Source organism: Arachis ipaensis, chromosome B9 (genome assembly GCF_059453495.1).
Source record: "Arachis ipaensis isolate K30076 ecotype BB chromosome B9, ASM5945349v1, whole genome shotgun sequence".
NCBI classification, from domain to species: Eukaryota; Viridiplantae; Streptophyta; class Magnoliopsida; order Fabales; family Fabaceae; genus Arachis; species Arachis ipaensis.
This window is the reverse complement of record NC_142444.1, coordinates 10,733,143-10,750,189: the sequence shown is the minus strand read 5'-3', so window position 1 is coordinate 10,750,189 and position 17,047 is coordinate 10,733,143. Positions and strand designations below refer to the sequence as shown.

Sequence of the window (17,047 nt, the reverse complement as noted above, 5' to 3'; positions counted from 1 at the left end):
GCTTGCTGATTGAATGTTTATCACGTTTTATTCAAACATGAATGGAGTTCGGTTCATTAGAGTTGATGATTTATATTCACTTCATTGTTAAGTGTTCACTTGAGTTCATTTGAATGCATAAAATATTTTTCTTACTAATTGAATGTTTATCACGTTTTATTCAATCACTCCTTGTGCCTGATTTTACTTTTTGTATCCTTTTCAGGGATTAATAATCTCCCAGATGAGGGTTTATGTTGGGAAAAAACCCTTGATGGAGGATGGAGAGGGAGTTGAAGCAGAATATATCAAGCTCAGCGGTCAATGAACAAAATTAACAATATAAGAGGCCAAGTGATTCAGGCATTTGAAGTCATAAAACTCTCCAAACCATCTGCTGTCCTCTCAACCCTTTTTTATAAATTCACATCTGGCGATATAGATAGTAAATAGGTTGTAGTTTCTTTGACTCGTTATAAATTACACTAATTTGTTTAACTTGTTTAAAAAAGTAAGCACTTCTTCTTTAATGTATATATGTGAATGTTAATGGAAAATCTAATGTTAATATATATATCTGTTGGAACTGTCTGGGCTAATGTTTTGTTCTAGGTTCATAGTGAATGGATTCAAGGTATTTATCAAACATCAAGAGTCCCAAAAACACAAATGAACCAAAATTAATACACTAGATGAACCGAAAAAAAGTGTATATAGCACTATTGCAGAAAGCTAGTGTGAAAAAAATGTTTATATCAATATTCAGTTTTAGAAACACCTAAACTTTGAGTCATGTTCCTTATTTTGGTAGAAAAACCGGCAAGTTTGGAATAATTTTTGTAAAATTTTTCAATTTCTTCTAGTGCCTTAAAAGTCATCCCGACCTTTAGGACAAATTGTTCATCCACAATACACCTGGTTTACATAATGAACCGAACACATTATTAAAGCGAAATCATTCTATAATACTAAATAAACGGAATAATGTGCATTATATAAATTCAAATTCTAACAAGTGTCTGCATAATGAACCGAACATGTTATTAAAGTGAAACCATTGTATAGTAGTAAATGAACGGAATATTATTCATTATATAAATTCAAATTCAAATAAATGTCTGCATAATGAACCGAACATGTTATTAAAGTGAAACCATTGTATAGTACAAAATGAACGAAACATTATCCATTATATAAATTCAAATTTGAACATTGTATATATATAATCAAATTCGAAAAGCCTGCATCTAGAATTCAGAGATTGCATTTCATTCAATTCAATTCAGTTTAATCCAAATCAGAATACCTGCGTCTAGAATTTAGTAATTACATTCAATTCAATTCAATTCAATAATAAAAACTTTGTCCAATTGATTCAATTCAGAAGAATAATCCAAATCGATCTCATTCAACTAATTTGAAGTTGAATCATTCATTGTTTCGATAGCCTATTGAAATATGAAAACGAAGAAGATAAATCCACAGATCGAAGAAGAAAACGAAGAAGAATAGGAAGAAGAACAACGAGCAGCAGAGAAAAAAAAAGAAGAACGACGAGCAGCAGAGCAGATCCAAAAATCGCAATCCGATCGTTAACGTTGAAGAATGTTTATGTTGAAGAAGAAGCTTTACGTAATTCTGTTACGTTAATAGGAGGGGGAGGGGAGCGCGCGTGTACTTCACATAACTTGGGGGAGGAGGCGAGGTGCGATAACGAAAAAGTGCTTGGATGACTTGGTTAAATTTTTTACATAGATGTAGAGCATTATTGATATTAATTAATAACCTAAAATCTTAATTTTATGATCATCATTCAGCTAGATATAGTATCTAGAAAGATTTGAATTTTATGACAACCTCTCATATTTTGCATATAATTCAATTTAAATTGATGTGTGCAAATAAGTTATTAGTGAATTTTTTTGTAAAATATAATAAAAATTGTTTAATTTATTTTGCACTCAATCAATTAAATCTTACACTAATGAAAATATTTTCTGTCCTTCCTTTTCTTTTTACCTAAAAAAAGTGTTGAGATAGATAAAAGATAGAAAATCTGATAACTGTTGATGGATTTCTTCTTTTATGTTTTTGTCATTTTGATGTGTTATTTGTAAGCATATATGTATGAGTAAACATATACATTTTATGAAGAGAAACAACTCCTTAAAACGCAACTTTTCATGATGGTTATTCATAGATTTTGAAAATGTATCTCACAACAACTATATTCATTAGTCAGATTCTCGTAACTGAATGTGTTACAGTTCTAACTACCTTCTAAGTTCTAACTACGTAAATCTCGCTTTAGGCCTTTATTAGCACAATATTACACTCTCACTCTAACCTCGGAGCTCTCTCTAAGAATCGTGCAAACAAGACATTTTCTATGCTCTCTATAATTCTCATTATTCTATCTGCTTCTCAAAAAATTCATTTGCATAACATAATTATCTATTTCCTTTTATATTTATCATATTTTTCTCCCTATGTTACTGACTTAAATGTTAGAGTCTATTTTTTTAAATAAAAAATATTATGAATTTATTTTCAATTTATATTTTATATTTTAATATATATTTTATAATAATAACTTAATTTAGTAGTTAAAAATTTAGTAAACATCTATCATTGTCCTTTTTAAATACAGTATTAGATATCGGCATTGTAATGCCATGCTCCACCTGTATGCAACATATAAAATAGAATAAAACAATAAAATCCTCACCTCCATTATTCGTTCACCATACCAGATAGATAGAACAACATGGTACTAAAATTTAAATCTATAATCTCAAATAAACTATGAGAATAAAAATAAAAATAAAAAAAATAAAATAAAATTTGTTCTGGTTCAGCCTAATAAGAGTCAGAGGTTCATTTGACAGACTGCTAATCCAATAGATCTCCAACCTGTGTAAGCTAAAGTAACCCACACGGCACGCGATTTTTTGGGGAAGTCCTGAATAGCTGGCAGAAGCTTCCAGGTGAATGGACCCAAGCAAAGGGGTCCACTCGGATACAAGGAATAAAAAGAGAGGGACCTATCCCTCCTCCAATGTACGTCACATTCTTACCCTAATCAGTCTCCTTTTTGTACGGACACTTATTTTAACACCGAAGTGTCCTTACAGGTAGCCCCACCCGTAGAACTACCGACATTTGTGGACGTCATCCCTCTCTATGATGAGTGCACTCAGGTCCTGCTACTCACCATCAACCGTTTCACCCAACCAACCTACTCAACGAACTGACGAACAATGGCACCGTCTGTGGGAACTTGACGCAGACAGAAGATGGAACTCATTCCTCGTCCGGAGCAGGTACGAGAGGAAGGTGGAGGCACCGAAGTCCTGGGGGTCGGCCCATCGTGAGCAGAGTGAGCTCGGGGACCTCTCGGGAGCGCCCAGAAACTCCCTTGACCGAGACCCCTCCTATGATTGATCTCCAGAGAAGCATCCATTCGGCGATATTGCCAGCGATAGCTCCCGGATCATGCAAGAGTCTAGGCATAGAATCTAAAACTTGGAGAGAGATTTGGCCACAAGAGATCGTTACAACCCCGAGGTTAGCCGTAACAGTAGCTCGTGCACTGAGTCCCGAAGTCCTGGGGGTCGGCCCATCGTGAGAAGAGTGAGCTCGGGGACCTCTCGGAAGCGCCCAAAAACTCCCTTGACCGAGACCCCTCCTGTGATTGATCTCCAGAGAAGCATCCATTCGGCGATATTGCCAGCGATAGCTCCCGGATCATGCAAGAGTCTAGGCATAGAGTCTAAAACTTGGAGAGATATTTGGCCACAAGGGATCGTTACAACCCCGAGGTTAGCCGTAACACTAGCTCGTGCACTGAGTCCCGACCTAGTCATTCTCGCACCTGGTCCCCCGTAAGGAGGTCTGAAGAAAGGTGCCAGAGAGAGGAGAACGACGGGCATGACCAAACTGACAATCAAACTCAGTCCCCTTACTCCCGCGGCAAGTCGAGAAGCTAGGAACACAGGGAGGGGAGGAAAAGGAAACGTCGAGATCCTGTAGTGTTCGGTGCAACTCCTTTTCACTCCTCCATTCCCAAAGTCCGCTTACCTAAGGACTTTGACAAACCAGCACACATGAGATACGATGGCACCGAAGACCCGCAAGAGCACATCACGGTCGTCGAGGCCAAGATGAACCTGAAAGGTGTCAGAAAGGCGGTCAGATGTCGCGCTTTTTCGGTGACCCTCGCGGGACCGGTGATTCGTTGGTTCAACTCCTTACCACAAGGATCCATCATGGTCTTTGCGAATATCTCTTAGAAGTTTCTCGCATAGTTCAGCACCCAAATTGCCAAAGCAGAGCACCCGATCAACCTATTGGGGGTGACCCAATGCATCGGAAAACCCACGAGAAAGTATTTGGACCAAATGATTGATCAATGTCTGAAAATTGACGGCCTCACGGACTCCGTTGTCAGTTTGTGCCTCACCAATGGCCTGTTGAACGAAGACTTCGGGAAGCATCTAACCACCAAACATGTCTGGACGATGCAAGAAATACAAAATATGGTGAGAGAGTATATAAACGAGGGGTAGGTAAGCCAGGTGGTAGCTGCCAACCGAGCATAATACAAAGCTATGATCGGAGGCTTAATACTAGCCAAGGAGGTCGGAGCGGAAAAGCTTGAAGTTAACATCGACTCACAGGTTGTAACAGCCCACGTAAACAGGACATACCAAGCTCGGGAACCACTGTTGCAAAAATATTTGGAAAGAACCAAACAATTGTACAAAGATTTCGAGGAGGTAGTAGTCCAACATGTATCTAGGGAGAGAGTTGTCAGAGCAGACCTCTTGTCAAAATTGGTGAGCACCAAGCCTGAAAGGAGAAACCGATCTCTCATCCAAGGCTTGATAAAGGAGCCGTCGGTGACCGTATCCTTGACTTAAAGCCAAGAGGAACCTCCTTTTAGGATTAGCCCAATCCAACGATTTCTTAAGGAAGGAGAGCTGCCGAAAAATGGGGAAAAAGCTAAGGTTATAAGGAAAGAGGCCGGAAAATACACGGTGGTATAATGGCAGTTATATAAAAGAGGACTAAGCCAACCCTTGCTAAAATGTATGCAACCCGAACAAGAAGAGTATGTATTGAAGGAGGTATATGAGAGGTATTGTAGGCACCACATAGGGGAGAATCCTTGGCCTGGAAGCTCATCAGAGCTGGCTATTATTGATCTTCCATGATGACTGATGCCAATGAGTTCGTTAAGAAGTGTCGTTGGTGCGAAGAAAATGCATGTTTTCATAAGGAACCGACGGAAGAGCTAAGCTCCTTCCTGGCCTCACGGCCTTTCTCCCAATGGGGAGTCGACCTATTGGGCCCCTTCCCGACGACCAAGGACAAGTCAAGTATCTAATTGTGGCCATAGATTATTATACCAAGTGGGTGGAAGTGAAACCTTAGGCAAGCATATCATCCGCGAATTGTCAAAAATTCCTATGGAGACAGGTGATTGCAAGATTTGGAATTTCCAAGGTCATGGTGTCGAATAACGGAACACAGTTCTCCGACAAAAAGTTTGGAGAGTTCCTGTCAGGCCTTGGCATCAAGCAAAAGTTCTCTTCTGTAGAGCACCCCCGCAACAAGCAGGCTGAGGCAACAAACAAGATTATTCTGAATGGACTGAAGAAGCTCCTGGATCAAAGGAAGGGTTCCTGGGCAGACGAGTTAGCCTCAGTTTTTTGGTGTTATAGAACGACACCAAAATCATCCACCGAGGAGACGCCCTTTCGGATTATCTACAGAGTGGATGCTGTGATTCCCATTGAAATAGGGGAGCCAAGTCCAAGACTACTGTTGGGATAAGGCAACGAGGTGATCGAAAAAGACTTGATAGATGAAACTAGGGCAATGGCCCACTTGTCGGAAGCAACGTGAAAGCAAAGGCTAGCACTAAAGAACAACCGTAAAGTTCTCAACAAAAGGTTTGTAAAGGGAGACTTCGTGCTACAATGCAACGATATCAGTCCACCAACTCCGGGAGAAGGGAAGCTCTCCCCCCAACTAGGAAGGACCCTTCAGAGTAAAGGAAGTGTATGGAAAAGGCATTTACAAGCTGGAGCTGTTAGACGGGAAGGAGGTACCGAGGACCTGGAATCCAACGAACCATAGGAGATTTTACTTCTAGCGGTCTGACAATCTCCCGTCTACATGATTATCTTTTTTTGTCTCATAAGTTCATTTAAATGTTTCCATTTTAATTTACCTTGCTTTACTTTTTTCAAAGTCTACTTGTATTGCCATGACTTAGTAAAAAAAGGGTACTTTTTCCCCTTGCCGTTAGAACGGGACGGCGGTAAGGAGTTTTAACGAGGCCAATTTTTGAAAAACATTCGTATTCTGTTTTGAGATTTATTAACTGTTACCAAGTCATCAAATCAGCTTCTCAGGATTGATCACCCCGAGAGCCCCTACGCAAAAATGCACAGGTATCCATTATAATACGGCTAAATGGCCAAGTAAAGGAACAATATAACAGTAAGCAGTCATTACTAGACTTTTTAAGCATACAAAATTCAGGAATACAAAGGCATCGCATCGCCCAACAAGAAACAAGTTCAGGAATACAAGGGCATTACATCGGCCCGATAACAAAAGTGAATTGATTAAAAATTAGTTCAGAAACATGTCATTTTCTCGGCAGATCGACAATGTTGCCATCTTGAATCATCTTAAAGGCACCAACAACGGAAGTGTCGAAGTCGAGAGCAAGCAAAGAGATATGGGCCTTGATCACCTACTCGATATCAGCTATGGCATCCCTGGCGTCCTTGAGGATCTCCTTATTTTTCTTTTTCACATTTGCAGCCTCCGCTAGCTTCTCCTCCAACTTTTTCACTTTGGTTTCCGCCGCAGTGGCCTGACCTTAAGCATCGTTAAGTTGCTTGGAGAGGCAGAGGTCCCGATCAACGAGGCGATTCATCTCTTCGGCTGCCTCCTTCAGCTTCTTCTCACCCTCGCCAAGTCGGGTCCTCATGGCCTCCCCATCGGCCTCAAGTTGGAAATGTCTTTTTGAGTAGCTCTATGTTTTCCCTCTAGAACCTAGCACTGAGCCAAACCTGGTGCCACTTTTCTAGAGATGGCGGCGGCCAAGAGAAGACTTCAGTACATCCATCCCGCATGAGCAGCCAGATTCTCATCTCAGAAGAAGTTCTCAGTGTCGGCAGTAGCTGCGAGTCAATGAAAAACCCGTTGTCAAATGTTTTTTTTCCTTCATAATGAAAACTTGTCCAAGCTATACTCGTCATCTCCAGGAAAAATATGAGTCATCAAACGACTCAAAGAAGTGGGCCCGGCGTTCATCCCAGCTACAAAAGGAGGAGAAAAACAAGTTAAGAAAAAAGCAACTTATGAAATCGGGAGCAAAACAGCAATGCACAAAGCAGGAAATCGGGAAAGCAGGAAGACAACAATAAAAGACAGGATCTTACCCACACAATCGCGACCGCCCTCCCGGTCACCCATCAAGAGATGAGGGTTAAGGTTACTTGAACCAAATATCGCTAGCAAAACGTCAACGACTTATTGGTTTTGCCGACCTAACTCATTGTAGGTCACTTTTATTAAGTAATTGGAGCTGGCACCGAAGCTCCAGTAGGTCGGTATACGTCTTTCTCCCTCAAGGGTAAGCCAAAAAGGGTGACGACCTCGAGCTGGCCTACTTTGAAAAAAGTTTCTTCAAAACCATGGAACGAATCCTCAAAAAAGACCGAAGATTCACCGGTTTTGCACTGCCCGAAAAGAAAGGTATCCCTTTTTATGCTTACCCTCTCTGGAGGGATTTGTAAGTAAGAAAAAGAATAGAAAAACTTTGACGGAGGCCGGGAGCTCTAGGTACTCGCAAACCATCTCGAAGCACCGGATGGCAGCTGATAAACCCATATTTTATGATATATATTATGCTCAATTTAGGTGATTTATTCAATCCTTCACTCACTTATTCATGTAAATTGCATGGTTTTACTTTTCCTTCCTTATTATGTGATATATGTGAAATACATGTTTCCTATGCTTTAAAATTATTTATTTTAACCACCCTTTATTACCATTCGATGCCGTGATTTGTGTTAAGTAGTTTCAGATATTCTAAAGGCAGGAATGACTTAAAGGATGGAAAGGAAATATACAAAAATAGAAGGAAAGCACAAAATGGAGTTTTTGAAGAAACTGGAAGCGACGCGAACGCATGGACGACGCGGCCGCATGCCTAGCGCGAAAAGACAGCGACGCGAACGCGTGACTGACGCAGACGCGCGCCATGAGCAGAACACAGATGACGCGGACGCATAACCAAGGCGAACGCGTGACAAGGAAAACTCCAGATGACGCGACCGCGTGACCCACGCGGACGCGTGACAGACGCCACGCACCAGAAATTATAGAAAACGCCCCCAGCAATTTCTGAAGTCCTTTTTGGCCCAGATCCAAGTCCAGAAGGCAGATATTAGAGGTTATGAAGTGGGGGAATGCATCCATTCAGGGGGAGATCTCCGATTATTCATTTTTCATAGTTGAGATGTAGTTTTTAGAGGGAGAGGTTCTCTCCTCTCTCTTAGGTTTTAGGATTAGGATTACTTCTCTTCAAGTGCAGGTTCAATATTCCTCTTATTTACTTTCCACTTTTATTATATACCTTTGATTATCATTTATCTCTTCGATTTGGCTTATGCTACATTCATGTTTTGATTTTCTTAAAATATTATTTGAGGTATTTCAGTTTATGATTGTTTCATTCTATTTATGAATGCTTTTAATTTAATTTAGATATTTTCTTCCTTTTGGCTTTGGTTAAGTAATTGGTAACACTTGAGTTGTCAGACTCAGCAGTGGTTGAAATTGGCAGATTCCTAATTAATCTAGATCACTCTAAAACTAGTCTTTCCACAGGGATTGACTAGAACTTGAGGATCAATCTAATTAGTCCACTTGACTTAACTAAGTGGGATTAAAATCCAATTCTCATCATACCTGATAAGGATAACTAGGATAGGAATTCCAAATTCTCATACCTTGCCAAGAGTTTATTTTACAGTCATTTATTTATTTTATTTGTCATTTAAATTACTTGTTCTTTACTTTCAAAACCCCAATTTACAAAACTCATAACCAATAATAAGAACATACTTCCCTGCAGTTCCTTGAGAAGACGACCCGAGGTTTAAATACTTCGGTTATCAATTTATTTAGGGGTTTGTTACTTGTGACAACCAAAACGTTTGTACGAAAGGATTTTCTGTTGGTTTAGAAACTATACTTACAACGCGATTACTTTTATTCTTTACCGATAGAAAATTCCGACCGTCAGCAGCCCAACTGTTCGGATGAAGCTGCGAGGGAGCAACGTCACACTGGTTTAAGAGGCCAATGATAAACGGAGAAAAAGGAAGCCAAACTCCCAAAACTGTGAACATGGGCTTATACACTCACATCCAGTCGGGAACCCAGAGATCCTCAAGGTTGAGTTGACAAACACGCTCTCGGGAGCCTAGCACAAAAACATCATATTTGGCTTCCTCAGGACCACCCCTGCATAACGCTCTTGAGTTGCAATGCTCTTGTAAATCTTCCGCAGTCACCTTGGAGGACGTGCTCATAACATCGGTCGTACACCAGGCGTAACGATTCACAACAGGTTGCTCCACCATAGCTATAGGTGGTACCTCTTAAGTTAAAACAAGAAGTCGGGAGTTCGGCACAAGCCAAAACTAAAACTAAGTTATTCTACGACACTACTATCCTATACTATACCATTTCTAAGCGTAAATCTAGGAAAAAGACACCTACAACACCCCCTAAGAACTAGCTATCAAGCAATAGTTCGATCTAAACAAAAGCAGCAACAAGAAAAGGCATAACAACAATGAGAAAGGGCCAAAATCAACATGACAATATCAGAATCAACATGTAATAGCAAAGAAAAAACATGCAAAAAGCAAAATAAAAAGTGCATAAATAATATTATTTACTAGTAAAGGCAGATGAAGGAAGTCGCAAACGAAATAGTGAAGGTGGTACAAGGCAAAAATGAAATCCACGAAAATGATGAAAGGAAGGAGAGGATGGCGAAAGTGCAAAGAAAATAGGGGAAGTAACGGTGATAGCAGTTACAGAAATAAAAAAAAGTAATCGTAAGGGGAGAAGAAGAAGCGCGAAAGGTCAGGGGCATAACAGACCTTTTCACGCGCTTTCAAATCACTCATAAAGGGCATTAAATGCTCTTGGCACAGAAACCGAAGCGACACCTACAAGCAACGGCAAAGGGCAACTCACACGCACGAAGAACGTGCTAGAAGCATACACCTAGCAGCCAAGGTCACGATCAGAGGAAGCCAACTACGCGAGAAGACAAAAATTAGGTTAATGCGCCAACCACAATTCTCACGGCTTGCCGCATTAGGGGTACTGTTCTGGCCCAGCCCAATAAGGACCAGAGGTCAATTCGGCGGACTGTCGACCCTGGCAGGTCCCCAACCCGCATAAGCCAAAGTAATCCATGTAAATCCTGGGAAATTAATAAATAATTAATCAATAAATTAATTATTATTTAAAAAAACTAGAAAATTAGATTTTATAGTTTAGAATGGAAGAAATAATTAAAATACAAATTTTGACACTAATTTTAAAAATTTTGTCCTAAAAACGGGCCAACAGACCAAACCAGTTGGACCAGACCCAAGGCCCAACCTATTAAACACCGAGGACAAGCCTTCTTCTTCTTCAATCCTACAAACACGTTGAAGAAGCTTGGTTAACGTTAAAACCCTAACCCTTATTCCTAAAAAAATTCAATCGTCCATAACTTTCAATTCGGAGCTTCAATTGACGAGTCGTCAGCAGCTACACGTTTGTCTCGGAATTCTCTACAAAACCCACTGAACAATTTAGTTGGTAAGTCATATTTTCTCACCCATATAATCCTCCTATAGTTTCGAACTTAGGAGCATTTTGACCTTGTGAATTTGCTGGGTCTTGCTTCAATTTCATGTTGGTAAGGTGAGAATCCTCAAACCCTTGTGAAATTATTGGAATAGCAAATCCTATGTTAATTTAGTAGTATTTATATGGTACTAGATTAAATTATGCGATTATGGAGGCAAATTAACGAACATTGGAAGCTTGAGAGTGAACATTGGAAGCTTGGGTTGACTTTTGGTGGCTGGATTTTTTGTTGGTGTACGTTTGGGGCCTTGGACAATTGCAGAAGGTGATGCTTGTGGTGTTTCGGGCTTAGGAAGGAATCGGCTAAGGTATGATTTTGGTTTCTTATAGATAACATGTAATGTTTCGTGGAAACCTAGGCTAGATGATCCTAGGATAAGTTGGGTGATATGTATGATTTAGGATTAGAGACTTGTGGTTTGAATTGTTGAGTGAGTGGTTGATATGTGTGGTGAATGATAAATGATGATAAGAGTTGATTTAATTATGATTTATGAATGAATTGTATTGATATTGATTTTATTTATGTTTGTGATGTTCCACCAGAACTTAAAGAAAATTATTTTGTGGGGATCATGGTTATTTACCGCCCACCAGATTTGATATGAAATAATTGTTTTGTGGTGATCGTGATTATTTACCACCCACGTGTATGCTGTTTTCCAATTGAAAACGTCTGTGGGGATCGAGGTGGTTAACTGCCTGCAGATGGTAGGTACTGAGGTGGTTTACCACTCACCAGGTGAGGATCGTGGTACTGTACCGCTCACCAATTTTTAAGAGGACGATGTCCAATTTAGCTACTGATGCGTGAGCATCTTGTACCCTTTACCCTTTGTTTTCTAGTTATTTTCAGTTAAGTTTTATTATATTTTAGTGCAAAAATCCTCTTTGGATGCTACTTTGAGTTGTTTTAGTGTTTTTATGATTTTAGGTGAAATTTGGAGTAATTTGGCAGAGTTTGGAGCAAAAAAAGAAGAATTGAGGTAGCCCCCTTGGGCACTAGCGCCCAGCTGGCATTTAGCACCAGCAAGCCTTGCAAGTCAGAACACCTCTGCCCCTTATGGGCGCTAAACGCCGATCTGGTGTTTAGCGCCAGGCAGTCCGAAGCCAAGCCCACACTCTAGAGCATCTCTAGTTGGATTTAGCCTTTATTAGTTATCTTATCTTTTATTTTTGTAATTTTTATTTACAAATAATATCTTTTAGTTTTAGGATTTATCATTTATTTTATTTCCAAATCAAATTACGTTAGATATAAATGGAAAAAAGATTCACCCTCTAGGGGGGAGGTCTTTTCTCTGCCGCACTTTTCAGAACCCTTGCTTTCTCTATAAGTCATGAGCCACTAAACCTCTTTGGTTAAAGTTACGAGCTCTATTTATTTCTATAGATTAGGACTATTACTTTTCTATTTTAATTAAAGTAAACATCTCAAGCCTTGCAAGTCAGAACACCTCTGCCCCTTATGGGCGCTAAACGCCGATCTGGTGTTTAGCGTCAGGCAGTCCGAAGCCAAGCCCACACTCTAGAGCATCTCTAGTTGGATTTAGCCTTTATTAGTTATCTTATCTTTTATTTTTGTAATTTTTATTTACAAATAATATCTTTTAATTTTAGAATTTATCATTTATTTTATTTCCAAATCAAATTACGTTAGATATAAAAGGAAAAAAGATTCACCCTCTAAGGTGGGGGAGGTCTTTTCTCTGCCGCACTTTTCAGAACCCTTGCTTTCTCTATAAGTCATGAGCCACTAAACCTCTTTGGTTAAAGTTACGAGCTCTGTTTATTTCTATAGATTAGGACTATTACTTTTCTATTTTAATTAAAGTAAACATCTCAAGCCTTGCAAGTCAGAACACCTCTGCCCCTTATGGGCGCTAAACGCCGATCTGGTGTTTAGCGCCAGGCAGTCCGAAGCCAAGCCCACACTCTAGAGCATCTCTAGTTGGATTTAGCCTTTATTAGTTATCTTATCTTTTATTTTTGTAATTTTTATTTACAAATAATATCTTTTAGTTTTAGGATTTATCATTTATTTTATTTCCAAATCAAATTACGTTAGATATAAAAGGAAAAAAGATTCACCCTCTAGGGGGGAGGTCTTTTCTCTGCCGCACTTTTCAGAACCCTTGGTTTCTCTATAAGTCATGAGCCACTAAACCTCTTTGGTTAAAGTTACGAGCTCTGTTTATTTCTATAGATTAGGACTATTACTTTTCTATTTTAATTAAAGTAAACATCCCCGATACCTTACATGTTTTCTCTCACTGTTTTCACACCAAACACACTGTTTACTTTTTCTATTCTTTATTTATTATTTAATGCTTTTAAAAACCCACACAATCAACTCTTTTGTTCACCTGACTAGGCCAATCAGTTGACCATTGTTGCTCAGTTCGTCAGTCCTCGTGGGATCGACCATCACTCACCTGAGGTATTATTTGGACGACCCGATGTATTTGCTGGTTCAGTTGTGGATGTTCCTAAAATTCGCACCAAATTTTTAGCTTCGTTGCCGTGGACTGATGGTAATTGACAACTACCAGTTGACTGATTACTTAGATTAGGTATTTTTCTTAGTTTGTTTGTTTATTTTTATTTTATTTCCCTTACAATTTTCGAATTAGGTTTTCTTTATTTTTTCCTTAATCTTTGATTTTAAGTTTGGTGTCCTGTTAGTGATTTTTCTTTTCTGAAATTTTTAAATTTATATTATTTGTCCTTATTTGATTTTCGAAATTTTTTATTTACTCTTATTAATTTTCGAAAATTTGTAGTTTAATTGCTTGCTTGATTTTATTTTATTTCTTTTTACATAGGATATCTCATGGAGAATTCTCCATACTCTGACATAGAGATTTTTACTTTTTCTTTGTTTTCTGTTTGTTTATGAGAAGGAATAGGGACAAAGAATCCCTTCTTGATTTTGATCATGAACCTAAGAGGACCTTGAGATGCCGTTTGCAACAAGCTAGAGCTTACAGAGCCAGTGAGAATCTCAAAGACACTTTTGAGAAAGAAGCTGAAGAGCTCACTATGGATCCTAATGGTGGGGATCCGAATGAGGAAGCTAGGAGGACGCTGAGCTCCTACACTGCCCCTACTCCTGATTTCTATGGACGCAGCATCTCAGTACCTCCCATTGGTGCAAATAATTTTGAGCTAAAGCCACAGTTGATCACTCTGGTGCAACAAAACTGTCAGTTTTATGGACTCTCGCAGGAAGACCTAAATTTGTTTATCTCTAATTTCCTACAGATTTGTGATACTATAAAGACTAATGGAGTGAACTCTGACGTCTACAAGTTCATGCTCTTCCCATTTGCTGTGAGAGATAGAGCAAAGCAGTGGCTGGACACCCAGTCCAATGAGAGCTTGGACTCCTAGAACAAGGTGGTCAATGAATTCCTGATCAAGTTCTTCCAACCTTAGAAGTTGTCTAAGCTAAGGGTGGATGTTCAGACTTTCAGGTAGAGAGATGGTGAATCTCTTTATGAAGTCTAAGAAAGATACAAGCAGATGATCAGGAAGTGTCCCCCAGACATGTTTTTAGATTGGACCAAGCTGCAGATTTTCTATGATGGCCTCTCTGAGATGGCTAAGATGTCTTTGGACAACTCTGCAGGAGGTTCCTTACACACGAAGAAGATGCCTGAAGAGGCCAATAAGCTCCTTGAGATGGTTGCTAACAACCAATATCTTTATTCTTCTAAGAGGAACCTTGTGAATCCGGGTAATCCAATGAAGAAAGAAGTTATAGAGGTGGACACTCTGGATGCCATTCTGACTCAGAAAAAAATCATGTCACAAGAGATCAATATGATTTCTCAGCACTTGAGTGGGATGCAAGTCTCGACTATTAGTACTCAAGATGCATCCTATGACATGAGTGGAGGCTTCAACCAAGGAAGAATTATGGTTATGCTCAACCCACTCCTGAGCAAGTTAACTATATGGGAAATTCTTTTAGAAATTCTAATAATGATCCTTATTCGAATACATTCAATCAAGGATAGAGGAATCACCCTAATTTTGGGTGGAAAGAGCAACCCCAGAAGCCTCAGCAGAACTTCAACAACAACCCTCAAGACGGTTTCAATCAGAACAAGTTCAATAATTTTAACAACCGCCAATTTTAAGCTTCTCAATAACAGCAGGCATCCACTCAGCCTCAGAATACTCCTGACGTGGCCTCTCTAGTTGCAGAACTTTCTAAGACTACACATAGCTTTATGCAAGAAACTAGAGCTTCCATTCAGAACTTGAAAGTACAAATAGGTCAGTTGAGTAAGAAGATACCTAAGAAATCCCCCAACACTCTTCCGGGTGACCCAGAGGTAAACCCAAGAGAAGAATGTAAGGCCCTCACAATGGATAATGAATCCATCCTAAAGAAGAAGGTGCAAGTTGCTAAGGGGTCAGAGGAGAAAGAAGCTTCAAGACAGGCTGGAGTTACATTGCCACACGCCCCACATAGAGCACCTATCCAAGAGCCTGAAGCACCACACCTTCAGAAGCTCCAAGAGGAGACCAAGGATGAGCAGTTCTCTCAATTCTTGGAAGTCTTTAAAAAGTTACAAATTAATATTTCTTTTGTTGAGATTCTAGATAAGATGCCTCCATATGCTGCATTCATGAAGGACTTACTCTCTGAGAAGAAAGCCTTAAAGGGAGATGAAACAGTAGTGCTGACCAAGGAATATAGTGCCCTCATTCAGAGCAAGCTACCAAACAAGATGCCAGATCCAGGGAGCTTTCAAATTCCCTGTACTATTGGGAATATCACTTTTGACAAAGTTCTTTGTGATCTTGGCTCAAGTATTAATCTGATGTCATTGTCTGTGATGCAGAAGCTGCAAATTCAAGAAGCACAGTCTACAAGGATAGCATTGGAGATGGCTGATAAATATATGAAACAGGCATATGGACTAGTGGAAAATGTCTTGGTCGAGGTTGGAGAACTATTCTTCCCTGCAAATTTTATAGTACTTGATATGGGAGAAGATGCAAATGACTTTATCATACTAGAAAGACCATTTCTGGCCATTGGAAGAGCCTTAATTGATGTTGAGAGAGGTGAATTAGTCTTGAAGCTATGGGAAGACTATTTGGTATTCAAGGTTTTTAAACCTTCACCTTTCTCTGGAGAAGGAAGTACTTGCATGCAGAGCTCATTGTTTAAGCCTTCTCCCTTGGTGGAGACCCATACAGTACCCCCTGACAACACACCGAAGTTTAGTGTTGGGCATTCACCACCCACTAAGGAGGGAGGGGGTCCCAAGAAGAAGGTACCGAAGGGATGGAGGAACAAAAAGATTCCCACTAAAGACTTCTCACCTGGGATGAGAGTGGTATTCACTAGAAATCCAGTCCTACCACATAAAGTGAATAAGATCCTATCTCTAGAGCATGTTGAGTTGATTCATGAGAGTACAGGAAGGAAGTTCACAGTGAGGGGTGAATATCTGAGCCCCTATGAGTCTATGACCCTCCTCCTTAGAGGAGTTGACCATCAAGCTAGTGACGGTAAATAAGCACTTGTTGGGAAGCAACCCAACCATGAGTTTTCCTTAGCTTTATTTCAGTTGATTTGCATTCTTTATTTCGTTTAAGTTTTCAGTGTTTCTCATAATTCTTATTTTGGCATCGGAGTGTCTTTTCAGGTGACCCCACCTACCGACATTTGTGGACGTCATCTCTATCCGTGACGAGTGCGCTCAAGTCCCGCTACTCACCATCAACCGTTTCACCCAACCAACCTATTCAACAAACTGACAAACAATGGCACCATCTGTGGAAATCGAACGCACGACCACGACCACAACATTGAAAAGAAATACTTGTATGGAACCTAAACCCTTCAACTTGGTATGACTAGAATAATAAATAGCATATGCTTAAATAATATTTCTACAAGAAACATCATCCTCCAATATTGATGTTAAATGATTTAATGAGTGATTCATAGGATCAGCAAGACCGCCTTATCGTTCTGCATAGTATCATTCAATCTTCTGCCAAATAGTAGTGACCAAATACTACTGTCGGCTAATCAATTCTTGAATACGCAACTCAAATGATTCCAATACAA

The 17,047-nt window shown here is 39.7% G+C and overlaps 1 protein-coding gene across 1 annotated transcript; it reads left to right on the top strand.

The window, feature by feature from the left end:
- Positions 1-4,174: 4,174 nt before the first annotated feature.
- On the top strand, positions 4,175-5,817 carry LOC148543717 (uncharacterized). The gene is made up of 2 exons (XM_088498677.1): positions 4,175-4,366; positions 5,461-5,817. The coding sequence occupies exons 1-2, from the start codon at positions 4,175-4,177 to the stop codon at positions 5,815-5,817; spliced, it is 549 nt and encodes a 182-aa protein (XP_088354803.1).
- The last annotated feature ends 11,230 nt before the right edge of the window (positions 5,818-17,047 follow it).

Excerpts from the sequence above, each read along its gene's own strand:
- LOC148543717 (XM_088498677.1), top strand. The coding sequence starts at position 4,175 with ATGTCGCGCTTTTTCGGTGACCCTCGCGGGACCGGTGATTCGTTGGTT. Across the intron at positions 4,367-5,460 it reads ATCGGAAAACCCACGAGAAA|GTGATTGCAAGATTTGGAAT; the intron begins GTATTTGGACCA and ends CTATGGAGACAG.